Genomic DNA, 27,429 nt, shown 5'->3' with positions numbered 1-27,429 from the left:
GCAGTTACTTAGTACAATTTTAGGCCGTGTTAAGTGATCTGTAGGGAATAGTAATGCTATCCTTTAAAAGAAACTGACATCACAGTTGCATTCAGAATTCACTGGGGTTATTTTATTGTTTTTATTTTCCAGGTGATTCATATAACAGGCCGGTTACGTCTGAGAGTATCACTGTCACACGGACGGACAGTACCCAGCCAAATCATGGGACTTGTTGTCGTTGCTCATGCTTTGCCACCTCCTACAATTAATGAAGTCAGGATTGACTGCCACATGTTTGTCACTCGTGTGAATATGGACCTCAATATCATTTACTGTGAAAATAGGTACAGCCTTTAGATCCTTTATTTCTTTGTTTTAGTTGTGTGTATTCTATGTTGCATGGGCTTGGCAAGAAGTTTTGAAATTTTTGACTCTTGAGATGTTATCTTGGTGTTGTATGAGAGCATTGAATTCACTCTCATCATCACCACCTTCATTTTCATTACATTCTTAGAGGATAAAGGTAAATAAAAAACTGTAATTTTCAGGATGTCTTGCTGGAATAGGAGAAGATACACCAGGAAATATTCCTCTAAGCTTTCTCTGCTTTTTACAATCTTTCACTGTCCCTCTCAGAGGCAAGATTTGGGACTAGACAGACGTTGGTCTGACCTGTATGCCTGTCCTTATGCTCCTCCATCCTCCCCTCCACAAGTTTTTCTGTCTGAAGTTTTAAAGTTTTCCATTTTTGAACTAATTTGCAGATTACAGCATATCATGCTCAGTGTTTAATGGAACAGAAGCACAGATGGCCTAGATAGTAGGCTAGAGAGGTGGGATCTGTTGCAGTTAGAGGTGGGAAAACTGTAGAATAAAATTGGTTGAGGGCATACTGGGAAAGACAGCAGTGAAATGGGAACAGGTGATGAAGCATTGGGTGGGGGGGGCTACGTTTGATGTGATAGTGACGAGTGATCTCAGAAGGTGAAAGAGAGGATTTAAATTCAGCTGCCTGCTCCCTGGGGGTTGGGTGCCAGTAGCACCAGGGGCTCCCTGTGGCAACCTGTCAGGGCAGGACATGGCAGCCAGGGCCCATCCCACTACCCCAGAGGGGAGCAGGGCAGCTGGCGGGGCACAGGGGGAGCTCCAGCCCCGGGCATTGGGCATTTCCCTGAGGACAGGTAGTGGAGTGGGCTGGGGTCGGGTCAGGAGGGCCCACAGCCAGGCAGGGCTGTGGGGAGCTGGACACTGGCAGGGGCTGCCATGGGGGTCTGGGCTGTGGGTGGGATGGGGGAAGGCCTGGGAAGCAGAGGGGCTGATCAAGACCATTAAAACCTCAGAGCCCTGAAAAATAAAAGTATAATCCAGGGAATAGATATTTAGAGCAGAGTGAAAATATCTGAGAAGGAAATTACGAGTAATAAGTTTGGGTCCATTAATGGAAGTCTGAGGTATGGGGAAAAGTTTGGAAGTGAAGAAGGAAGGTAATGCAGCCAAAAGAAGTTTTGTGAAGGGGAATTATGATCAAAAAGTGGAAGAAACAAGGTGACTACTGTAAACTTTTCTTGTGACAGCAATCATGGCATATTATAAGGTCAGTGGAAACTCTGGGATATGAGCAATCATAATTGCTCAATCATAATGGAATACCTATGATCAGGATAGCACTATAAATATCAATATAAACTTTTATAAAAAAGGATAAACTCAACTGTTTTGTTGAATCAAGATCTTAAACAATTTAAAATAATCTTGAATTTCGGTTATGAGGTTGTCTTGGCTGCCACATTAGTGCACTGCTGCAGTACTTTTTTAATAATATTACTTGACTATTAGACAGAACACTTCATCTACACTTCCAAAGCATTATCTAAAAGTCAATATACTATTCTTGTTTTTAAGCTTGGAAAAACTGCTTCATAGAAAGCTGCTTGCACAAGGTCACAGAGAAAGTGGATAATGGCAGTAAACTTCGGGCTTTTTGCCTGAGACTCTACCCAGTGAGCATCCAGATGCTGTATAATCTGGCAGCTGGCAAAAGAGCTCTGGGGATTAGGAATAGGATCTAGAACAAAACTTTTCCCTAAGTCTTTGATTTCACTGTGACCTACCCAGGTAGTAATGGAAAGCTGCTACCACTGCAGAGTTTTTCAAAGGCCTCTGTGAAATTAGTTGCTGGTATCTATCCAGTTCCTAATGAACGGACTCCCTTTTAACAAAATCACCTCCACTTACTGTTACCTTTATTGGCAACCTCCATAAAAAAAGCCAGGAATCAAAAAGATGTGAAAAATTAACTGTTCCATCAGGTCAAGTATGATATGAACTTTTAGGCCAAGTTAGAACGATTTATGCTTTCTCTGCTGCAAGTTCGACATTTTTATGAGCCCTAAATTGTATATGTGGGGGTTTTTTAATTAAACATTTTTCTCAAACCTTCCCTTTATATTCATGTAGCAATAAAACTTTCAAATGCCTGAGAAAGGCATCACTGAAAACTGTAAAATGCATCAGGTGAGGTGCACTGATTGGTAATCATATAGGAAGGGCTGATAAGACATGGTAAACTGTGGCAAGACAAGAAGAAAGTGTTGAGCTTATTAATGTTTTTCATTTTTTAGGTTGAAGACAACATTATAAAGCACCTTATCCTTGTTTGTGATGGATTTTATCTCATGCTAATGCAGAATGCTTATGGTCGTACTTGAATGTGTGTTGCAATAGTTCCACTTTAAGCCCCTGTGTCATTGTTAAAAATCTGTTAAAAATAGTTTATAAAAGTAATTTCAAATAATAGGAACACTTCTGCCAGTGCTGGGAGGTGAATGTGATCTCACTGAGACAGTGGGATTTCCAGTCATGGAAAATGAAATAAGACTGACAGAACTGGGATTTCATAGCAGCAACAATGCAGAATATGACTGTAAAAACTGGAGGAATGGAAAAACATAGAAGATGGGAGGGAATTAACTGAACAGCTGATTGAAGCTGTCAGATTAATTATCTGGGTGTTTGCCAAGGCTGTTCTCTGAGTCAGGGAAGTTGGGATCTCTCTTCTGGGATTACAGAAAAGGAGATAAGTATCCCATCCGGAATATATGGGCTTGACTCCTGGCACTTGCGGGCAGATATGAAATTCTTTGTGGTGCCACAGTAAAGCAAGCACAACATTGATGAAAACAGAGAAAAATGGATCCATGCTGGGCAAGCTGTAAGCACTATTTATGGAGCAATGGGGAGTTACTGGCAGGGAGTTTCAGCAGGGAGTATGGAGCAGAAGCCATGCCACTTAACTGAAATGAATGCTCACAGTGGACCATTGGATCAGCAGGGGTGAGATCAATAGTACTCCTAGTTTTCCAAGTGGTTGCCTGCTTGCAACAGCAGTGAGCAGGAGTGACATTACTCAAGTCTTTGGGTGCATCTTGTTACTTTCCTCTGAATGAAGAGATCTCCTTCAGAATCCTGCACTCAGTGCACAAACTAGCCAGCTGTTAGCTTCCCTCTGAGACAAGATCTGTTAGCTAGTACACTGGCTATTTCTAATAATTAATATTTTTCTTTGAGAGCGTAAAATACAAATGTAAAATTTTGTTGCCTAAAACGTAGTATGTTAATCTATTTTGCAAATCTAGGATTTGTGTCATCTAAGCTTCACCATATAGTCTAAAATAGTCTAGGATTTCTTTATTAGTCAGTGGAGTGAGAAAAGCACCTGCAGAGGACAAACCATCTCAGATGGTGACAAATAACTAAAAGCAAAATGAAGAGACTGCTGCTAGAGTGCATCATCAGTCTGTGTTTTCAGAATCAGTTGTTAAGGATTGGAGACCATTTGGAGACACAGTAGCCAGTTTAATGTGGACTGTGATACCACATCTGCTAATATGTGCCCAAAAGGAAATAACTACATGGAAGAGGTTTAGCTGGTTGGCCATGACAGTGGTTGTCAGTAGTTCCTTCAGATATGCAGAAACAGTCTTGTGTAGCAGGCCTCAAGCCTACAAATGTATGCACAATTTCAGCAAATTCAGCAAAACACTGTACCATGTACCTGCCTTTAAATTTCAATCATGTTAACAGCCCTGTAAGTCAGTGAAACCATTGATCTGCTCAAACACAAGCCTATGTGTATGTTTTACAGGACCACAGGACAGCGGCCTGTCTGGAGATTGCCACTTTCAATTCAGGCTGGCAGGGTGGGATTTCCTCTCCCTGATCTTATCACAGAATGTACCACAATCATTGCAGATTATTTCAAACCCTAAAAAAATTATTCTATGTCTAGAAAATAGACCTAGTTTCAAATGCTTGTGTGAGCAAGAAGTTTTCCAATTTTCTTTTTAATTTCTGTACTGTGTTTAAGGACGTTGACACCTTGACACGCTCCACGATAAGGGTTTGCACGTGCACACAGACACAAGCGCACAGACACACACACAGAGACACATGCACACAAAGGTCTGCAGAATAGATTTTAAAGTTTCTATGTGCAATAAACAACAAAGTCCCAGTTGAAAGGGCCCAGAGTGAAAGCTGAGCTCCCAAAAGAATTAGACTAAAAAAGATAACACCCTGAGGCATCTGTGTGTCTCAGCATTTAAATTATATCCCTTGAAATATCAGTTTGGACTTGGTGCCAAGAAATGGTTGAAGAGCTTTTTTATGAATATACCCAATAGAAGACCAATCTGTTGAAATGAAATGTGTCTCTAATCATTTGGTATAAACATAACATGTTTCTACTTTATTATGTAACCTTGAATCATCTTAGTGTTTTAATGAGGATTTTGGATTGTCACTAATGCTTTACAATTTCATGGAATTATATTGTCCTGGTGTTATGCTACACAGAGAATATGCACTAGAATTTAATTTTCCACTTAGTTAAATGGATAAAATAATTTCCAGGTTTCTTAAAAAAAAATTCTTTATTTTATTCCTTTAAGGGCTTGTCTCATTTGTACAGATATTCCATTCAAATAACTATAATGCTGAAAAAACTTTTTATCAGATTTCACTTTCTGAGTCATTTGACAATTCTTTTATTCTTTTCTTTCTTGAATTATAGTCTGTATGTTCTTTTTCCTTTTTAGGATTAGTGATTACATGGATCTGACCCCTGTAGATATCGTAGGAAAGAGATGTTACCACTTCATTCATGCTGAAGATGTGGAAGGCATCAGACATAGTCACTTAGACTGTAAGTACTTCCATTTTTGTAAAAATAATCTGGGACAACAGCTGATTGCTCCTAAACTAGTATTTATATTCCACAACTGGGCTCTTCATCTTGCACCTGCTTTGTTTTTTGTCAGAGGTTTTCATAGAGGATGGCTTAAATATAATTTTTGTAAGATTTATTTTCAAGTCTTTTTATAGACATATAAGATTATTTACATATGTGGCAATAAAGCATTATATTTGCATTACCAGAGTTTCCAGCAGCTGTTAATTTACATGCATTATTTTAATCCTTAAAGAGGTATTGCTTACATGAGAAACTCCCTTGCTGGCACAGAATAGGAACTCTTCCTCTTTGAGGGTTTTGGGGTTTTCTGAGTCATAACATGGAGGACAAAAACTGCAGCATAATTGGGATTTCACCAGATTTTTCAATACAGAACTGAGCTACAGCTCTACTAGTGCTTTAACCACCCCATGTGTTAATACCTAAATGGCCCCATCCTTACAGCATCCAAGTCACTCTTATATGCACACAAGTAGTATCTGATTAGGATAAGGATAACAGAAGTACAAAAACATTGCAAGAGACAAACCTTACCAGAGAACATGTGCAATGTCTGTGTATGGGGGAAGGGAGGTTCAGCTTGATTTCTTGTAATTAAACTCTTTGTATTCCTCTTATTAAAAGCCATAGGGCCTAATTCTTTTCTTGTTGAGATCTGTTGACTACAGTGATGGGGTTCCTGATTTACCCTTGTGCAAAAAAAGACTTATGCCTGTAATCTCCAATTTATCTGTGCCTGCAGTGAAGCCAGATAATTCTTTGGAAGTTTCAGTGACTGACTGCATTTATGATTGAGTTTTCTGTTTTCTTAATGTAGAAGACAATCTGCAAACTGCTTCTTAAATTCAGACTCACAAATTTGAATAACTCTGCTCCCCCTGCATCATGTCCTACTAGCATTTACTAATAAAAGGGCAGCAGCCCAAATGCAGCCACATTTAATTAGATTTTACAAAACAATATGACTACAATACAAGGCAGTAAAAAATGTTCCATCCCAAATTACCTTGCTTGATCTGCAAGGGAAGATAGGAGGATAACTCTGACCGGAAAGCAGGAAAATAGGGACAGCTTCTATGCTAACATATGGCAGCCAACAGCAGTATTAGGCTGCATAAAGATTTCAGAAGTGCTTTTGGCATAAGATCAGGTTAGATGTATTTCTGCAGAAAAAATTAAATCAACTATCCAAAGGAATAAACAAAATAATTTTGTATCATTTAAATTTTGAGCACTTAATATCCAGAAGAATATGTCAGTTGCTGAGAAATGAAGGAACAAATTCAGAAACTTACTTGGTGCTCTTGAAACTGGAAGTCAAAAATGACAAGTTGCACTTTCACTGCACTATCTGACCAAGGAAATAAAAGATATTTATGACTCAGATTTACCATACCACCTGGCATAGATGAACATCCCATTTGAAAAAGATCTCAATCTTCTGAATGACCACTTCTCTCTGAAATAGGATATGTTTTATGAAACATTAATCTTCAGAAAAATTCAAGATCTATGCAGAGAGTGTGAGTGCAGTGTGGTCCAGTGTATAAGCACTGGACAAGGACTCAGGAGACCCTGAAGACTGGAATGACTTCCAGAAAGTCACTTCAACTTCCTGTGTTCCTGCTCTCACTGTATGTCCAGCTTAGCTGATTGGATTGCAAACTTTACAAACACAGAGATTTCTCCTGCTATCAACATCCAGCACAGTGGGGTTCACAAACTTGGCTGTGTGGCTATAACATAATTATTCTTGCTAGGCTAGTTGGTTTTGTTCAATAGACAGGGCTGGTTACACCTTTTATGTATATTTGTTTCCTTGCCTTATAGGATCAAGATGCTCATAGAATCATTTAGGTTGGAAGGTACTCTGGGATATCATCTAGTTTCACCTAATGCTCAAAACAGGATCAACCCTAATTCAAAGCAAAATTTTTAGCACTTTATCTAGTTTATGTTGAAAAACTTCAGATTCTCCACAACTTCTCTGAGGAACTGTCCCAATTATCTTAATAAGTGTCAGTTATCCTCACAGTGGCTTGGGGTTTTTTTCTTCCTATCCAGTTGGAATTTCCCTGTTTTGATTGTGCAGCTCATGGCTCCATCTTTGCAGTATCCTGCTTGCAGATATGCTGCTAGGTTCCCCTGAAGTCACCTCGTCTTCAGGCTGAACAAGCCCAGTTCCACAGCCTTTCCTCGCAGAGCAAGTACACCAGCCCCTGGGTGTCTTGACAGACCTCTACTGAGCTCACTGAAGTTTATCAATATATTTCCTATAGAAGGAGCCTAAAATTAGATTCCAGATGCAATTTAAAGACTGATGAGTGAAGGAGGATAATGGCTTTCTGTGCTCTACTGGCTGTACACTTTTTACTACAGCCCTGCTGATTCATGCTTAGCATCGTGTCCACCAGGACTCCCAAGGTCCCTTTTCACAAAGCAACAACCCAGCCAGTCAGTCCCCAGCCTGTAACATAGCAGGGAATCAGTCCATCCCAGATACAGGACTTTGCATTTGTCTTTTCGTGTTCAAACTCATGCTCTTTATGAAAGATCTTCAAGTTTAAATTAGTCTTGGGAATAACTGGGGAAGTACATCTGCCAACTGTAAGTTCTGCAGAAGCCGAAGTGGTTCATATCTTTGCCCAGAGAGATGTTCAGGTTTCTAGCATTTGACAAAAAAAAATTGTATAGAAACCAAGAGAAAAAAATTATAAAACCCAGAAATACTTCATAGCAACTTGTCAATCCTAGAAAATTAAATTCAAATCAAACTAGAAAGAGAAAATCCTCCTGGTTTGGTAAAAATAAAATTAGAGCTAAAATTCATGAACTGACAAACACTGGCTGTGGAAGGTAAAATCCGGTAGAACCGGTTCCGCAAAACAGAGAATGCAGGATATTCACCAGTACAACATAGGAAATAATTGCTTGAGATCTCAATGGAAAAAACCAAACTAACCAAAAAAAAGCAGTATTGTGCAACATTTTGAAGAGGAGCTGGAAACTAAAGTAATGGATAGAAAGCACTAGTGAGAAAACAAAGCAGGACTTGAGAAAGCAGCAAAGTGAAAAGTTGTGTTTGATGGAGATTGCAACCAAAAATCTTGGTTTATTTCTACAGGACATAAAATAATTTTTAGTGATTAAAACAAGAAGAAACCCAAATTGCAATTGTAGATTTAAGGGTAAAAGAAATGCAAATAAAACTGCTATTCTGCCCATTTACTGATAACATATCATAAGGAATAAATAAGACCACTGCATCCTGCCTTCTCCAAGAATATCCAAGATATTCAAAGACATCAAAGAGGAAAACAAGCAAAGAAGAAAACATTGTACAAAATCACACAAGAAAAAAAAATCAAGAGGGCTGTTGATGGCTTCAGATCATAGCAGCCCATTAGAAACTTAGAAAAACAGGCCTTGTTAACTCTATCTCAGATAAAAGAAGACAAAAGCAGTTTCAGGAATGTGACCATAACAAGTATAATTGTGAAGAAGGTCTGCAAGACTATAGCAGTGACAACAGGCTTTTGTAAAGGAACTACTGCCCTAATGAAAGGTCAGTTATGGTCAGTGGAAAATCTTTTGTTGGCTTTAATGGACATGGGGGTTATGCCCTAAAAAAGCAATTTTATATGGACTAAAATTCCAAGCCAAATGAAGTAAATAGCAAAAATTCCATTAGGTTCAAAGGGGTCAAAATTTCTATTAAGAGATTTATGTTAGTTATACCTTGATGCCTTTGGAATGACTCTAACTGTGCATACACCTGCATTTATAGCAACACCAGAATACATGGGATGATAACATAAGTTATTGAAACATAATTTTTTTTCCAAACAGAAATAGAAGTTTATGGCAGTTGTTTCTATCCTGTTTCATTCAAACTTTTAATGATCATGCTTTGTCACAAATCTCTCAGCCAATTTTTTGGTGTTACAATTTACCTTATTAAGCTCTTTCCTGTTTTATAGTGCTTCATGGTTTCAGAAGCTTGGGAAACTTCTCATTTGTTCAACTTCACCATGTTTGTTGAAAAAATCGCTGGTAGAATCATGACAGATATCACTTACCATAGATCAAGTCTCTCTCACAGAGATCACAGTTAAAATGTTCTATTGTCTAACAGCCCGTACATATCCAGCATCATGGCCCAGCTGTTGGCTCAGATAACACACAGAAACTGGCTAAGCTGCAACAACTTTTGTTTGAATCCAAACCCTCAAAAATTACAGGTCTGGCTGTACCCTGGCACAGATAGAGTCTCTAATCCTAGCTCTGCATAACGGAGCTCTTCATTAGGTTATGTGGCATGAAAGAGCTGTAATTGAATGTTTTGTGTTTCACAGTTATGCATCTAGAACTAAAACCCTAGAAAGACCCCTCATGGTCCAGTTCTACTTTACCACTTGTAAGAATGGGTAAGGTGATAAGATCCTCTCTATTTACTTAACACTGCATAAAAGCATTGCAGGACTGAACTGCGTCTCAAGCACAGGGCAGTTAGTATGCTTTCACTAAGCCATGAGTCCCTGCATGAGTAGAACTGCCCTTGTTCTTATGACATCGGTGAAAAATATCCCTGATCTTAAAGCTAGAAGGATACATTTGATGTCTAATCAGCATCAGAAATCAAGCATATTCATAAAACTGTTGTATCAGGTCTTAGCACTGTCTGTAGAGCTCAGCAAGGCCAATTGCTGCTCTCGGGGGTATGATGTTGTGCATATGTGCCTCCATCTTTTTGACACTGCTTTCATTCAAAAGTCTGTAGCAGCCCTTTTTTAGGAAGTACGTTTCATGATAAGAGTGAGTGGATTTCATATGCTGTAGGAGTATAATCTTCTATTTAATTGTAAAAAGTTAATGGTCTTCATTGAACATCAAGTACTTGATGTTACTGTTCAATGAAGGTCATTAAGAAAGCAGCAAGGAAGGGTAAAAGTCAAGACCTCTGAAGTATATGAATATACTTTTGGGCAAATATACGATAATGTGCCATCATTTCAAAATTAATATATTGTTTGCAAGAGCACTGTCACAAGTATATACCAATTGGTATTGGTATATAATATGTGCTTTTTCATTTTGGAATCCTAATTGAGGTCTAAATTCAGAAACCCGGCTCTGACAAGAAAGATACTGTTATCGTCAGCTATTGCTTAGAAAATATCATCCTCTTTCTTCAGGATTTGATTTACAGCTATAAGAAATACAATTCCTCAGGAACACTGAGCCAGGGCAGTTCATTTCCCATAAAGCAAAGGTCTCTGATGAGTATGTTTGGTAGCACTCCCTCTCATCTACTTTATCTGGTTTCCAGTGGTTAGAATAATCCAGTCTTTCTGAAAATAAACTATTCCACATTCACCTTTTTCATGGCTCCCCTATTTTTCAAGGAATATTACCCCCTCAGTCTGCTTTTAAATCAGTTATATATTCATGGTTTCTTTTATGTATGTTCAGTAGAAAAAATCCATTGCTGTACAAAATATTGCTTAGTGGTTTAGCCTACCAGCTGTAGTTGAACTAACCCTTTTAACTTATGCACATCAGTTATAATTTTTTATTCTCTTAATAACCTCAAACACATGAAAAACAAATAGAATGGGTTGATAATTTCTAACAGTAAAATACTTCACATATTTTGCTATCATGCTGTGGAATAACTCTGCAATGTCAAGTAGCTCACAATTAGTAAAACTGTAGGGGGAAAAAAAGAAGTGTTTTGATCCTGAGGAATTTTTATCCTAATCAGATTGAAATTTCAATGCTCTTGTAGTGCTTAATATCTTCAATGACCAAAAAAATCAAACTGTTTCCAATGTCAGGTTTTACATTCTGGGACTGAAATAAAATGCTAAAATATACAAATGAATCTTGTGTTTGTACAAGTTTATTATCATCGCTAGAAAGCAAGATTGATTCTAAATTAGGCTGATGGAATGTCAGGGGTTTAGCTATTTGTTAGTCTAAGCCCAACTGGCATCCTGATGGCAGCCTAGTGTATGGTGTTTTCAAAGTATTGCAGAAGTGCTGGCCTGACCACCTGCACAGTCTTCCTCTCTGTCCATAGTATGGGCCTACAAAGATTTCCATGTTGGACACTGGCACCCTTAAGTCCTTTTGACTGGAGATAGTGGTGATACAGCAAGATGGGGGAACAGGAGATAAGAAGCCTGAAGAAATGGAAGCATGTAAAGAAAATATTTTTTTATTTTCATACAAGGCAAAAAAGGATCATGACTTTGGTTTTAGCACATGCCTAATGTTTGTTTTTCAGTCCTAAAGAGCATTTGGTTGTGCCTTACCACCATGACACTGTGCTCTGGATGCCTTTCCTCCAGAGATTAGCCTGAGGAAATCATTCATTTCACTCAGCCCAAGTACCCAAACAGGGACTCTTATCCCAGAAATGAAATAATGTTTAAAGGGATTCTGTCCCTTAAAACAGACAGACCATCTTTAACCTAGGTAATTCAAAGATAAAGTTAATATTGCTGCCAGTCTACTTTTATGAATCTTCAGTCTCTTTTCCTATTTTTAGGACATGTAGTTATGTATAGTCTGCAGATACATTTGGCATGGAAAGGGTTATATTCTAAAATCATTAATCTTACATATGTTTTCATATGATGGACATTAATGTTAGTGGAGAGATGGAGGACAGATTTAAGTTTCTTGAGCAAGCAGGGCCAAATTTCTCCTCTGATGTTGAGTTTTAGTAGCTAAGGGCAAAATTTGGATCTGGGATTTCATTTTCCCCTACAGTTTGAACAGAGAGTTCATTAATGATAATGGAAGTTCTGTCTGAAGTTGGCGTTCAAAGCAGGCTTGGGTTTCTAAATGACCGTTTCAATATTAGCAGAAGACATTCACTTTATGGCAGGATTGAAGTCATGGGGAGAGAGACAAATCATGAGGGAAAGTAAAAGTTAAGAAAGAGAGAAGAAAGCCTAGAGAATCCTAGGTAGAAAAATCTACTGTTCATTTTTCAATTCAGTCTGTCATAAAATAAACTCATACAGTTAGTTTTATTTGCATCAATTTTATCTATAGAAACCAGAGAAAAGTTTTCTGATATGCATGCCATAAGCTTGCATTGAATAGTGCATTTAGCAATACATTGCATTTCATTTGATCAATACCTACACAATGTTTTGAAATAAACATCTTACCTAGAATTATATAGTCTTGTTAATATTCATGGTTATGCATAATTATAAAGTTGTCATTTCAAATATTAGGCCATGGGAAAATGGTATGTTATAATAATTACAAAAAGGAGAGGGGAAGAAAAGTTCCTCTGTTGTTCAAGTAGGAGAAGATTATTTCCATAGTACTGGGAAAAACTAATTTTTGTGTCTTTGGTTTTAGTAAATTTGCACTGCTGCTGTGAACTGATGTCATATAAACTGATAAAATAGGATTGGTTTTAAACAAAACATCTTCCTGGTCCCAATCCGAGATAATTTGCACATGCAGCATGCAAGGCTTTCCTCACTGTATTTGACAAGTTACAATCTTTGATCCTAATATGAATCCACATTTTTTAATACTTTGACTCAGACCACTTTTAATATTTGCTTTTCTGCAAAGAGGCAGGAAAAGTATTGCTTAGTTTTTAAACATTCTTAAGGTTTCAAATGTTTCTAAATGCTTGATCAAGGCTTTTTTTTTTTTCTGCGAGGCTGTTGATACTTAATTTTGCCTAATTTATCACATATTTGTGTATGTAACATCCCTACACTGGAAGATTAAGCAGTATTTCATATTGCAAAGTAAGCAATGAATCAATTGCCATACTTAGCATTTTTAGAGTGACTGTAGATGCTTAAAAGAACATCCCAGGTGAATTAAGTAGTTAGGTGGGGGTTTGGCTATCAGTGAGGCGCAGTTTTCTTTCATGAACCTGATCTGCTACTTCCTGCTTATGGTAGGAAAAGATGAATTTATGTTTATAAACCAGAAACTATTACTGTCTGATATTCATATCACAGTAGCAGCCAGGTCTCAGTCAGTGGTATTGACACAATAGATTGCATTCTACCCTATGCTAAAAAAAGATGTTCTCTGTCCACCACTCAGGGCTTTCTCTGGTCATATGCTGTGAGTAAAAATGCAGCTTTCTAAAGCCTCACAGAACCAGTATTTTCTTAAAACAGTTATCAACTTTGTATTTTTCTTAAAAGAACTCTGTTGAGATACAGTAAGACAGGGCTGGTAAGGAACTGTGTGCAACGAAGAGAGGTAGAGCAGTATGACCCACAGGGACTCTTGTGACGGGAAGGTGGCATTCTTTTCCAAGTAATCTGCTGTTGGCCTTGCTTTTGGCCTGGTAGGTAGACAATGCATTTTCACACTGTGCAGGCTTAAGTCCCCTCCTCCTCACTCTACCCCATGTAGTGGATCCAAAATAGAAGTGTTTGCAGAGAATTACGTAGTTGACGTATGATTCCTCACTGAATATCTACAAGCCTCCTATCATCTGGCTCCTAATTCTGTAGCAAGCATCATTTAACATTGCTAAATATTTTTCATTGCTAAAATCCAATTTGTGGATACCCACTATTTAAAACATCTAGCTCACTAATTGCAAAATCTATAGGAAAGTCCTTACAACATCAAAGACTCACTTGATCCTCAGAGCTGTTATAAATGGAAAACTGTCTCTGTTACAAGCAAATAAGGCACTTAATGCACTCTTTCTGGCTCTGATGCTATTTTTCCTGTGGGTTTTGAAAATGACCTTCCTGTAAGCATCAAGGACTGTAACTTTTCAGATAAAGAAACTTGTTCTTGTTTTAAGTCTATGCCAGGTTCATTCCCCTATAGCCCACAGTTTTCAAAAGCAGAAGAAAATGTAATCCAGAATTAAAAAAATAAAAACCCCTCTGTTTCCAGAACGAAGTTACCCTGTCAGCTTGCCTTGGGCCTTAGGTGGAGAAGTGGAGATTAAAGAGTCAGTATTCCTTTTCATGTTTCGTCTGCCAGTTTTGTGAATGTAGAAAGAGTACTTGTGGCTGCAGCTAAGTATCCGACTGTAGTATTAAGTATGGCAATTTCATCCTCATGCAGTAAATTAAAAATATTCTTATAAGTTTATCACAAGAGGAGTTCAGTATCAATACCATCCAGTCATTGATAAAGGTATTTCAAGGAGAAGGGTGAATAGCACAGCAGATGTAACCTCAATATTTTCACCAATTATAAAGAGCCTCTTTGTGAAGCTGTGTGAATATGTAAGATGATCTCATCATTTCCTATTTACTCAATACTTACCTGAATACGCAATATAGTGTAGCTTTTAAATGCATATGCACACGAGTAAAATGTCCTTTTGTAAGAGACTTTACTAAAAGCCTGCTTTTGATACACAATTTCTTCATCTCCTCTTCAAACTGAATTAAGCTACTTCCTTCTTTTAAAACACAACTCACTATTTAGAAGCTTTGGCTTTGATTTCTCAGAACAGCCTTACAGGAAGAAACTATGTTCTTTTTCTTTTTGTAACCATATTTCTGAAGACAAACTTGTACTGATTTATTTTAATTTTCTAACAGAAATAGGTTCCTGCAAAGAACACTGACTGTTTCTTCTTTTTCCCCCTCCTTCATTCCACCGCTAAAAGAATATTGCTGTGCACAAAGCTACCAAGGAAAACTGAAATCCCTCTGTTGGGAACTGTGTACACAGCAATATATTCATACTTTGAGAAATAAGTGAGGTTTTTTAGTTCTTAGCATGACATACTGTGCACTCCTTGCATGCTAACCACTGAATTCAAATTGAGGAACTAGGTAACATTTCAGTAAATTTTAATCAGGTTTAGCATCCGCCATTTTAGGGAATATATCTGTGCAGCTGACATAAAGGTCACCAATTTTAAAACATTAACCCTCAGTTAGTCCCTTTGATTAAAGGGTTTGTGTATGTATGTGTGTGTGAGTGTGTTTATCTGTATATAATTATATAACCCAATCCTGCATAATCCCGTCACATGCACCATCCCACCAACGTGGTCACAAGTTTCACCTTGTCTACCACACTGGGTACTCCATGCATAATACAAATAGAAATATAAAATTATTTGCACTGCTCAGTGAGTGAGGGATTTGCCTGAAAACGTTCAAGATGTAATCTACATGGCATTACATTTTCAGAAGTTTATGCTAAACTGAAATGCGTGGTTTGTTGCTAGTTACAAAACATAACTTCACAATCAGAGCTTAGAGTGGAGTGACTCTTTGCTTTAATTTCTTCTCAAAATCAGTAACTTTATTAATGGACTCTCTGTACCTTCAAACTGAAGATCTTGAAAATTAAACTGGGCTTTACTGAGTACACTAGGTTATCAATAAACTGGATAGATTTCCCTTCCTGATGCCTCCTTCTAATTGCTTTTTTTCCTCAAAATTCTCAGCTAATTTCTAAGTTGCAGGTTGGCAATGCCAGCAGTTAAAAAATACTCTAAATTAGAAAACACTTCAAATGTTGTTTCATTATTTTCTTTCATCACATTGAGAAATTTCTTTCCAAGGTACACTGTGAATTTTCAGAACTGACTTAGGGGTGCCTAGTGCACTCTCAAAAGAGGTAAGAACCAGATTTAGCAGCACAGTGCATCTTGCCTGCCAAAGAATCTCTTTACAGAGAGAATTTTTATATTGAATCGTGGGACTTCCTTCAGAGCTTGGTCCACAAATCTCTTATATGAAATGTGCTTTAGACAGATGCAGCAAGGAAAATTCTGTGTATCTGGCAATATATCTGAGCTGGCCAAAAATAGAGTGGAAATTTGCAGGTAGATTAACTTCATGGAAAGTTCATTTTTAATACAGCATTTCAGACTTTCTTTGGATGTATTCTTTGTACTTGGGAGCCTGAACTCTGAGTGTAGATGGTTTGTATATAGCTCTGATGCACTGAATTTTCATTCTTGAGAAAGCAAGCACCTTTTCCTCTTTCCATAGTTCTGAAATGAATGCTCTGTTCAGTCCATGACACAGACTTTTCCAGTGGTGCAACAACCAATATAAAAGTTACTGAGGGTTGAAGGACTTGTCTAGGATGACCAAAAGAGCTGGAGAATCTGAGTCCTTATAGCTATCACTATGCAGAACTGCAGTGTGCCCTTCAGCCACTGGCTAGTGACTCACCTGGTACTTTGATTTTCAAATGTGTATGTGGACAGTTGTCCTTTGGCATCTGTGTAGCATGGTAAACTCCCTAGACAAAACCTGTTCCAAGGAAGATAGCGGTGTATTTAGTAGGTGCAAGTGCAGATAGATTTTACTAGTTCCTGCACACAACTCTGGGTATTCATGTTTCCAGAAGAGAGAGAGTATCACTCCACACTTGTGTGCACATCAGTTTTGCACTCAGCTGTAAGCAGAGTATTTTGAATGTCCTATTTCACTGAAATGGAAATGCCTACCATAATCAAAACTTACAGCAGTGCTTTTCTTCCCTTGTTCTTCATAACTGATAAAGTTAGGCTAATTTATGTGAGATTGTTTTCTAAAGTGGCTTACAACATTGGTTTGACAGAAATGCTGGGTAGTCAGTTGTTCATATTTTATATTTATTCTGCTGTATAATGAGGTTTTGAAGACAATGGATGATCACAGTGGAATATTTAGAGCTTGAAATACAAAAGTAAAAATTTAGGGAAATATTGATGTCTGCTAGAAACAAACTTAGTTCACTAGAGGCTGCTGAAAAACAGCAAGACCCAGATACAAATATTTGTTTATCTTAGGGCTGAACATAACTTGCACTTCACATTCACTTTACACTGCACTATTTTACATGCATATTTTTCTCTAGTAGTTGAAAAATTGCTGTGGGGATTGAGGGATACCTCCAAGGTAAGGAAACGTCACTGTTTGTATGGCCGCCTTTGTAAACATCTTTTTCGGTAGATATCTGCTGTACACGGGTTTAGATATAGATACATTCATACGTATAATTAGGGTATAGACATTTGGTTAACTTGAAAGCTCCAAAGTGTCATCTGTCACATTTATGGTAGGAACTTTAACTGCCTTAAATACTTATTCTTTTCCAAAGTGACTTTTTTCTTTTCACTCTAAAAAAAAAAAAAAAAAAAAAAAAGAAAGAAAAAAAAAGAAAGTGTACTTCATGAAACTATTGTATATGAAGCACTTATTAGCCGTAATTAAATGGACAATATGAATTTACTACGTCTTTAGGACTCTGGCTTGTTCTGGTTTAGAGCAAGATGATTAATGCAAATACATATTACTTGAGATAACCATTTAGCAGCTAATTTAGCCAAATTTATTACAGCAGTTAGAGGTTTTTCATTTTAGCAGACGGAGACAAGGACATGACAAAAGCAGGCGGTGAATGTGAAGGCACACTGCCCTCTAGTGCACAAAGCTTTGTGGGAATAGTGAGGAATGCAGGGAGGCCAGCAACAACCGTGCCCAGATTTTGTGCGGTTTATGGGTTTTATAAGCACATGCTGCTCCCCTCCACTGAAAGATTTGCATTTCATTCCCTTCTCCTGACACTGAAGAATCAGATACAAAACAAATCCGTTTCAACTTGGCAATATTTTGGCTGAAGTATTACTTTAAACATCTGTATTTTTAAGCCATCTTGCTGTGAGCATTTAACAGCACCGTTTCGCATTACTGATTGCTTTTACTTCTTTCTCTGTTTCCTAGCATATATCAAACATCGGAGAGATCTGTCACTCTTTGGCTCTAACCAAGCCATTCTGTGCCTCCCTTAGGCCTCTTTCTCAGCCTGTTGGTGGATTTACTTTGCTCTGGTAGAAAGTAAATTCTCCAAAGACTTTTCCCCCACTGACCAGTGGAGATTTGGTTCATCTGAGAACTGTAAATTCTGTTTGACAAGATCAAAGAAACAGATGTATAAGTTCAGTGGTTGATATCGCCTGCAATAAGGAGAAATGATCAAAGCAGCAGGAGTAGAGTATCTTCCCAAACCTTTCAAATATCCAGAATCTCAAAGAGGTCTACCTAGGAGCTATGAATAAATCACATATAAATTTGCCTCTTTTTTTCCTTTTCTTTTTTTACAGTTTGACATTGAGTGCATTGGAAATGTCCACACAGCAATAAGTATTCCGTGAACCATAGAGATTTGTACGGTTTTTTTTACTTTTCTTCTTCCACTAGAGTTTCCAAAAGCAGAATAAAATTATACTTTAAAAACTTGTAAAACACATAGCTAGTTATACTGAACTTCAGATCCTGATTGTTATCTCACTGGTATTAAATCCAAAGGAAGCCATCTTCTGCTTATACCTGTGACATGCTGTACAATGAGGATCATTTTACCACAATTCTAACATGTGCTGTATCTTGCTTCTGTTTTGTTTGTATTTTCCTGTCAGTGCTGAATAAGGGTCAATGTGTAACAAAGTATTACCGCTGGATGCAGAAGAATGGAGGTTATATCTGGATACAATCTAGTGCAACCATAGCTGTCAACGCCAAGAACGCAAGCGAGAAGAATATCATTTGGGTCAATTACCTCCTTAGGTAGGTCTTCCACTCACTTCTCTTGCCTGAACTGCTGTCTCTGTTGCTTGTCTCTGTTGGTGAGAAGTCTAGAGAAAGTTAAGAAGAACTTTTCATATAGTCCACCTCAAAAGCCATGCCATTTTGTTATAGTTATTGAGGCATCTGTCGTGTCTCAGCACATGAGAATATTCTTGAATTATTTTTCCACCTTAGTCTTGAGATAAACCCTCCACCATTTTATTGCATGCCCTGAAATCTTCTCAACCTGAGCTCAAAGATAAAAATTATCCACACCAACTTTCAGTAGTTGTGTTATAAAATCTGGTGTGAATTGTTCGGCACAGTTTTATTTAGATATTAAAAATGCAGGGAAGCAAAATGCTGGTATGCAAAAAAAAAAAGTTATCTCTGAAAGGCATTTGCCAGTTCACTCCAGAGAGAGGAACTTTCTCAAGACAAAAAAGGCTCAAACTACTTTGTTGTTCCTATAAGCATCAAATAATATTCACACTGAAAAATGCAAAATAGGATTTAAAAATTAAAGTACTATAAAGTACTATTTTAAGCTATTAGAACTATTTTAAACAGAAATAGTAGTGATGGCTTGAATGAAAGGCTGTTCCCTGAGAAATTCTGTTTTACCAAAGTATTTTTAAAGGACTGGTTTCAGAGCTCAAGGGAAAACCAACAGTCACTGAGAGACAGTGAATTATAAACCTGACCTTTCTCATCTGAAAATACCTTTCAATGCATTCTGTTTTGTGAAAATGTTCAATAAGATTGGGAGATTTTCTGTTTCATTCCAAAGCAGAACAAACAAACAAATAAAATTTGAAACCTTGAGATTGTCATGTAATGCAATTGTCATTTTCTGGCATGTTCTCTTTTTAAGTTGCTTGTCATGGTTTGTTACATTCCCTTTGATGCCATGGGAGTTCAAAGTGATGTCTAGGGGTTAGACTGTGACTTATTATGCCAAGTCCAGCAAGGCCTGAAGAGGCTGTGCCTGCCTAAACTTGCATGCTGAAATGCTTTTGATTCCCCTTTTGGGGAAGAGAAGGAAGCAACCCCTGGCAGGAGAGCATTGAAGGGGTACTGTGGGAAACCTTCCACAGCAGCAGAGTTTTCACTGAGACTTGCGTGTTTCTGGCCTGATATGATTGAGCACAGGCTTTTCTGAATATATCCTTATCCTGCTACTTTCTTGTCTCTTTTTTGCAAGTGTTAGGCAGAATGCAGCATTTCAGGAGATCAGCTTAAGGCTGGCAATTCTGAACTGGAAATACAGCTTCACTGCCCCAGTCCTTAACAGGGCTTCAAAATGCCCTGAAATGTTCTCATATTTCCCAGCTCTAGCTGTAAAAGTGGTCCATAAGAATTATGAACAGCTGTCTCTGTCCCCTTTGCTACTTTCCAAACAATAGGTGAACCTAGTCCACAAACATCCCACAAAATAATTTTCTCTACAAGCAGAATATACCTAACAAAAAAAAAAGAAAAGCAGCGTGGTCTTCCCCAGGTCACCTCCCAGAACCTGACTTTTCTGCTGTATTCCACTCAGCAGTCTATTAGAGAAATATTAACATCTTCACTGAATTTGTATTTTTAAATTGGATTTCTCCTTGTACTGGAATCCACAAAAGATCCAAATGTCTAAATAATATTTTAATAACAGATCAAGGCATAATTAGGTCTACCCGTAGCAGGAGTACTGGTCTGTATACATTTCCATGCATTAGAAAGTATGATTCAGCTGTCTGTAAAAGGATAGACTAATTATAGTGACAGGGAGGATTAACGCTGTTCTTGTTCTAGCAACCTGTTATTCACAGTGCAAAAGCCCTCAAACATCTTTTGCTTGGAGGGGGCAAATTTGGGGACTGCCCTGGGATGCAGCAGAACAAAGTCACTTTGTCAGGACAAAGCCATAAAGATGATAATCGTAAGATGGTATCTCAGTGTGATCTGTGTGAACTCTGAGTTTTCACAGTACAATCTAAGAGGCTGAATATCAGCACACTGTCATTGTGGTAGTGTGTCAGGCACCCCCAGTGCTGCCTCATATAGTTCTATGCAGGACTGTGGATTTTCCAGACTTGAATTTGAACTGCATGGAAATGCTCACCTATTCAAAAATTATTAAAGACTTTGTTATTTTTAATATTCCTATGCCAGTTATGTTTAGCTATGTCTGTTCCTCTGCAGTTGCATGGATTTAGGGAAGGAACACATTTTGAAAGGTACAAACCAAGCAAAAGCATGGTGTTGTAGGGGTTTTCTTCCATTTCTCTGGCAGTATAGCTTTTTTAGATTGCAGTCATGTTCATTGCTAACAAGTCACAGGTGAGCACCACATGAGCAGATGAAGACATGATTATAATGGGTGTGTTGACAGTTCTTTATCCCTAACATATGCATCTTAACATGCACATGTGCATCTGTCATATAGTTAGAGAGGTTGTTTTTGGTTTCTTGCTGATGTGGATGTATGTGTGCAGTGTTTAAAAAATATATAACCTATTTCATCCAATTTTTGGCCAGATCCTTTGGAGCAGTGGTGACTTCCTTTAGCCCTAGCTGAGCACCTTCTTAATAACTTTATGTATGATATGCTTGATTAAAGTGTGGAAAACTGGGATGTTGAGAAAAACAGGTATTGAGAGGACTCTGGCAAGGTTGATAGAGAACATTTTACACAGGTAACTCTAATAGACACTGCCAGTGGGCGAGAAACAGATTGGAAAAGTTAAAACACCTTCTCTGTCCTCCCAGGCACAGTAATGGGATTGAAATCAAGATATTTTGTTGTTGGATGATTACACAGTGTAGCTTTACTTCTAGATATCACACAAGCCATGATGTCCCACTTCAGTAAGGATGCCTTGAAAGCTCTAAAACTTCACTAGAATCAAACAAGGTCAATAAAAGTATTTGACTGCAGTATTAAAATAAACCTTCACAAAATTCCTGCTGTGAAGCTCTGAGGAGCCAAAATATATATGTTTCTGTGTTTACTCTGATGTTCTTCCTATTTATGTTCTTTGTTCCTGAACTTTGATATGAAAAGACGAAAAAATCATGAAACTGCAAACCATCCAATTGTGTTTATATTTGCTGTATCCTCTTCAGTAACCCAGAGTACAAGGACACTCCAATGGATATTGCACAGCTTCCTCATCTGCCAGAGAAAACCTCAGAATCCTCGGAGACCTCTGACTCTGAATCGGACTCAAAGGACAACTCAGGTAACACACATGGTGTGCCTTTACGCCCACAAGAGGTTCATATCATGACAGCTCCACAGTCAGCTTTCCAGCTGCTTTTACTTCTCAAGTATTTTTCCATTATAACAAATTTTAAAAATCATATTAAATTGAAAAACACTAGCAAAATCTTTTAATGACAGCATTTCCATTCCCTCAGAATTTCTCTTCACTTTCTCCATGCATTCTTGTCTACATAGCACCAAACTAAATATTTTATTTCCCAGCTGTGCTTATGAACAGGTATTGTGCCTTGTGCAGAGGACTTGGGATTGCAACAGTTGGATAAAATTCTAGTTCTTCTCTTTCCAAAGTAAGCAGACATTCTGCAGACAGGTCTCTACTGTCAATCTTTATGACTCTTTTTCCTGTAAAAATACATTCTTGAAGAGTCTCACTAGGGGGCAGTGAAGATTGAAAAATTTGAGAGTTTTCTTGGGTTAAAAGTTATATTAAATTAAAAGATGTGGGTTCAAGAACTTGTTTCTGAGCTCTTTGAGTCTGGGACTTCAGCTGGTTTTCAAAAGCTGAGTGTACTTGTCAAGTTCTATGTGTAGATTAGTCCTACATCTGTGCAGATGGTCCAGGGCACAGATGGTTCACACATTCCCTGTTAATTTTAATAGTGATTACCTAGGCACAGGTGCAAATCATCTGGCCTTGAAAGAAGTGTGCTTTCCTGGTGCCGGAGAAGTAATGATGTTACTCAGTTGTCATATGCAAGATAGATGGATGGATGGATGGATGGATGGATGGATGGATGGATGGATAGATTAGATAGATAGATAGATAGATAGATAGATAGATAGATAGATAGATAGATAGATAGATAGATAGATAGATAGATGGATGGATGGATGATTTTTCTCTCATGTCTATGATAACAACCAAAAACACTCTGGAGAAAATGGATCATAGTGATATAAATCAAGAAAAAGCAAGAAGAGGATCAGGCCTTAATATTCTATGATATTGCTGTTCTCTTTCATCTTTTGCTTTTATTTGTTCTCCTTTGACAGCTTGGTTTGATGGTTTACGTCAATGTGCAGGCTTGCTGACCACTGTCATTGGGAATCTCTTCATACATTCCCAGTGCTTCCTTTATGCTGTCTTGTTCCTAAATAGCCAAATAACACATATGTGGAGAACAGTTTGCATTTCCCATATGCACTGGAAGTTTCTCCAGGTGAGAACGTGAGAAGTACACGTACATTCATGACTTCTAAAGCTGATGCAGAGCAAGACAGCATTCCAAAGGTGCACAGATATCGACATCTCAGAAGGAGATGTCTGTGAGTCTTGGAAAACAGAAGACTCAGGGGCTTGTTTATTACAAAGGAATTAAATAGAAATGCCAAAGGACCTGAAATTGGACCAGCCTTTTGCATGAAACCTACAAGTTCAGTTCAAGCTCTAACATAATCCCAGGCAAATATTGTGCAGCGTTAGACCACCTCCCTCTAAGACCACTCTTCATCAGCTAGAAACCATGGCCTTAAAAGAAAGCATCTTCAAAAAAAGGAAAAAAAAAAATTGTAGGAAAAATTCAGTCCTAGGTGGAACAAAAAGCTGGATGAGACTTAGGGGTTTACAACTGCTACGTAGCTTCTGTAGGTTTTATTTTTCAAAAGGAAGGGTCTCTCTGCTGCTGCTAACACAAGCAAACGTCCCACTAAGTGACTTGTGAAGTGCAGTGTCCTGAATGCTCAGGCAGCTTTCCTGTCCAACCCGCCTTCGGCACTTCTGGGAAATTGTTTGGTATTGACTTAGCTCCAGAAGGAACCAATATCTTTAGAGGCAAACTGGCCCTTCCCCTGTCCCCTAAAACTAGTATATTGAAAAGGGTAGTACTTGGCTCTGATGAGTGAAAAACATCTTTTATTAGGCAACAAAAGATTTCTGGCTGGTCTGTAAAGGACAGGGTTTCCTGAAACCTTTCGTGACCCTTTCAAACATAGTGTGATAATGGAGCATATTCAGTCTCAAAGCTGCTTTGGCTCTCTGAGTCCAGTGGGTTAGAGTGTTTATCTCACCCATATTAGAATTATAATTAAATGAATTCAGGCAAGAAGAGTGACAGCTTCTCAGTGCTGTAGCTGTGCTATTTTCAATGGTCCTTAGATGAATTGGATCAATCAAGAATTTAATTCGCTGGCTGATAATTTTTTCTGTATTTTTTTATATTCGTTGTACTTTAGGAGACCATGAGAAGACAGTCTAGCAACATAACAAAATTGTTTTAACAATAAACTGGTTTATTCATTCATTTTAATTGGTTTATTCATTCATTCAGATTTATACACATATGACTTGCTGCTCCTCTCATGCAGGAGGAAATCAGCAGTAATTCCACTGCAGCCAGAGACTCTATGCCACTTCAAAAGTGGCAGTGGTCAGAGGGAATTGAGATGAGAGTACTAGAATCTTCATTAGTAAATAGTGCTATACCTAGACACCTGCCCACTGTAGGAGAACATGGATGTGAAAGAACAGTCACCAAAACATAACAGTGATAATAGGATTGTTCACTGAGTCCTCTTTGGATGGCACAGCTACAATGCCATTGTGCTCACAGCTGTCAACGTGATTCTTGTCCAGTGAACAGATGAAAAGTCTCCCTCAGTCGAAGTGCAGCCATATAGCATAGGCTTCTAGTGCATTAACAGTCCTGAGTCAGAGACATTCATGGTGAGCAAAACTCTCCCAACACAACCCTGAAAAAAAAATGCAGCTCTACAGAAGAGAACGTCTTTTGCCAAAAAAGTTTAAAGCAAATCCAACCTCATTGGTAGGTAGAAATCTGGACTTGGATTATACTACTATGTTCCTATTGCTAATGGTTTGTTTCACTTTCATTTTGCTCCAGAGGACAATGAGAACTCAAAGTCAGATGAGAAAGGAAACCAGTCAGAAAACAGTGAAGACCCTGAATCCGACAGGAAAAAGTCAGGAAATCAGTCAGATAATGAAATGAACTGTAATGATGATGGGAACAGCTCCAGCAACCAGGACAGCAGGGACAGTGATGACAGCTTTGAAAACTCAGACTTCGAGAATCAAAAGGCCCCTGAGGACAGTTTTGGCACTCTTGGCTCTATGCAGATCAAGGTGGAGCGCTATGTTGAGAGTGAGTCAGACTTGCGGTTGCAGAACTGTGAATCGCTGACCTCCGACAGTGCCAAGGACTCAGACAGTGCAGGTGAAGTAAATGCCCAGTCTTCCAGCAAACATCAGAAGAGGAAGAAGAGGAGAAAAAAGCAAAAGGGAGGCAGCATGACCCGGAGAAGGCTGTCAAGCACCTCAAGTCCAAATGGACTTGACTCAGCTTTGGTGGACCAGCCCCAGCTGCTCTCGTCACCAAACAGTGCCTCAGTGCTCAAAATTAAAACAGAAATCTCAGAACCTATCAATTTTGATAATGATAGCAGTATTTGGAATTACCCACCCAACAGGGAAATCTCAAGGAATGAATCACCCTACAGTATGACCAAGCCCCCCAGTTCCGAGCACTTCCCTTCCCCCCAAGCCAGCAGTAGTTTACATGTCTCCATTCCAGACTCTGTTCTCACCCCACCGGGGACTGAAAATACTGCCAGCCGTAAAACTCAGTTCAGCACCTCATCCAACTCGGCCTTGGCTCCAGTGTCCTCTGACCCTTTGTCACCCCCACTTTCAGCATCTCCAAGGGACAAACATCCAGGAGGTCCCACAACTTCCAACTCTTTGTTGTACACTGGGGACCTGGAAGCCCTTCAGAGGTTACAAGCAGGCAATGTGGTGCTTCCTTTGGTTCACAGGGTAACGGGAACCCTTGCTGCGACCAGCACTGCTGCTCAGAGGGTCTACACCACTGGCACTATTCGGTATGCTCCAGCTGAAGTTACCTTAGCCATGCAGGGCAACCTCCTCCCCAATACCCATGCTGTTAACTTTGTTGATGTTAACAGCCCCAGCTTTGGTCTGGATCCTAAAACACCGATGGAAATGCTCTACCACCACGTTCACCGACTCAATATGTCGGGACCATTTGGAAGTGCTGTGAGCGGGGCCAGTCTGACCCAAATGCCTGCAGGGAATGTGTTCACAACTGCCGAAGGACTTTTTTCCACTCTTCCATTTCCTGTGTACAGCAATGGCATTCACACTACACAGACTCTGGAACGGAAAGAGGATTGAAATATGACCACATACTGTGTTCAGTGTTATACTCTGAGGCATAGACTATGTTTTAATTTAGACCTTTAATTCTAGCACTTTGAATTTGAGCAGGTCAGCTTATTATCTCAATATGATGGCCCCATTTCATTCCCTTTCTCTTTAACTTGACTTATTCTTTAATGTAAAGATATTTTTTTATTTTTGCCTTCAAAGAGTCGAAGTACCAGTTGCCTGCCATTTTGTCTTCTTCTAAGATGTGTGTTTTTTCCTTTGCATCTTTATTAAGATGCCTTTAATATGTGTATGCCTCTGCCATAGAATACTCAGTGTTGTGGTAAAGAGATTTTAAAGTGACAACCATTGGTTTTACTTCAAAATGATCTTGATATGATCAAGATTAAAAGAGACAAGCATAAACAATGTGCCCTGTTTGACTAAGTCAAATAAAAAGGGGGTTTTGTTCCTAATTCCTTTAAAATAGGGGATAGTATTTTAGAATTTTATGCAGAGTTTAATTCTCTTTTTATGGTTAAGATTTTCTTACTTGCACATAAAATAATTTGGGTTCTTAAAAAGTTAATTTCTGGCCTGTGACTAGAATGTTAAAAAGTTGGACTAAATGTTAATTACTGAAACTTTAACTTAATTTCTAAAACCATGGTGCTATCATTTATTAATCTGTAATGTCTTCATACAATATGCAGCTTGTGGGCTGGGTTTTTTGGAAAGAATGTGTTCCGTACTGGTTTGTAGTGGGGTGCTGCAGTCTCCTTGGTTAGTTAAGACAAAAGCCCTCATTAACATTTGCTGCAGGACTTAAAATTTGTTACCTCCAAACTAACAAGCATAGCCTCACATCAAATTTAAATGGGTCAGGAAGCCTTTTTCAAAAAGTGCTTAAAAACAAAAAACTCAATTTAATTGACGGGAGGAGCAGTTTCTTAGGTGCATATTGTTTTGCTTTATTCTTTTCTCAGTGTAACTGAGTCTAATTTTACAACATCAAATAACACTTCAGAGTAAAAAGAAAAAAAAACCAGAAGAACTATTTAACATGTTTTATTTTGTTTTTCATTTAATATTATAGAGGGAAGGTTGTAAATTTCTTTTTGTTCGTTGATTTGGGTATTTTTTGTTGTTTTCATTTTCCTTATTTCTAGTGTTGAAACCAATATGTTTTAAAACTAAAGGATGGGTTAATAAGCTTGAAATAGATAACTACAACTGAAAACTGCACATTAAGTAAAAG

The 27,429-nt window shown here is 38.3% G+C and overlaps 1 protein-coding gene across 5 annotated transcripts in view; it reads left to right on the top strand.

Moving 5' to 3' along the window:
• Nucleotides 1–27,222, top strand: part of NPAS3 (neuronal PAS domain protein 3) — a 602,217-nt gene extending 574,995 nt beyond the window's left edge. For all 5 annotated transcript variants that reach the window (XM_039553021.1, XM_039553020.1, XM_039553024.1 and 2 more), the window contains 5 exons: nt 133–326; nt 5,079–5,185; nt 18,630–18,777; nt 21,889–22,004; nt 24,889–27,222. In XM_039553021.1, the coding sequence (XP_039408955.1) occupies nt 133–326; nt 5,079–5,185; nt 18,630–18,777; nt 21,889–22,004; nt 24,889–26,198 (1,875 nt within the window). In that variant the 3' untranslated portion in view covers nt 26,199–27,222. The remainder of the gene's footprint in view (nt 1–132; nt 327–5,078; nt 5,186–18,629; nt 18,778–21,888; nt 22,005–24,888) is intronic.
• The last annotated feature ends 207 nt before the right edge of the window (nt 27,223–27,429 follow it).

This window comes from Corvus cornix, chromosome 5 (assembly GCF_000738735.6).
Source record: "Corvus cornix cornix isolate S_Up_H32 chromosome 5, ASM73873v5, whole genome shotgun sequence".
In the NCBI taxonomy this organism is placed as follows: domain Eukaryota; kingdom Metazoa; phylum Chordata; class Aves; order Passeriformes; family Corvidae; genus Corvus; species Corvus cornix.
The sequence above is the reverse complement of the archived record's forward strand: the minus strand, read 5'-3'. Positions and strand labels throughout refer to the sequence as shown.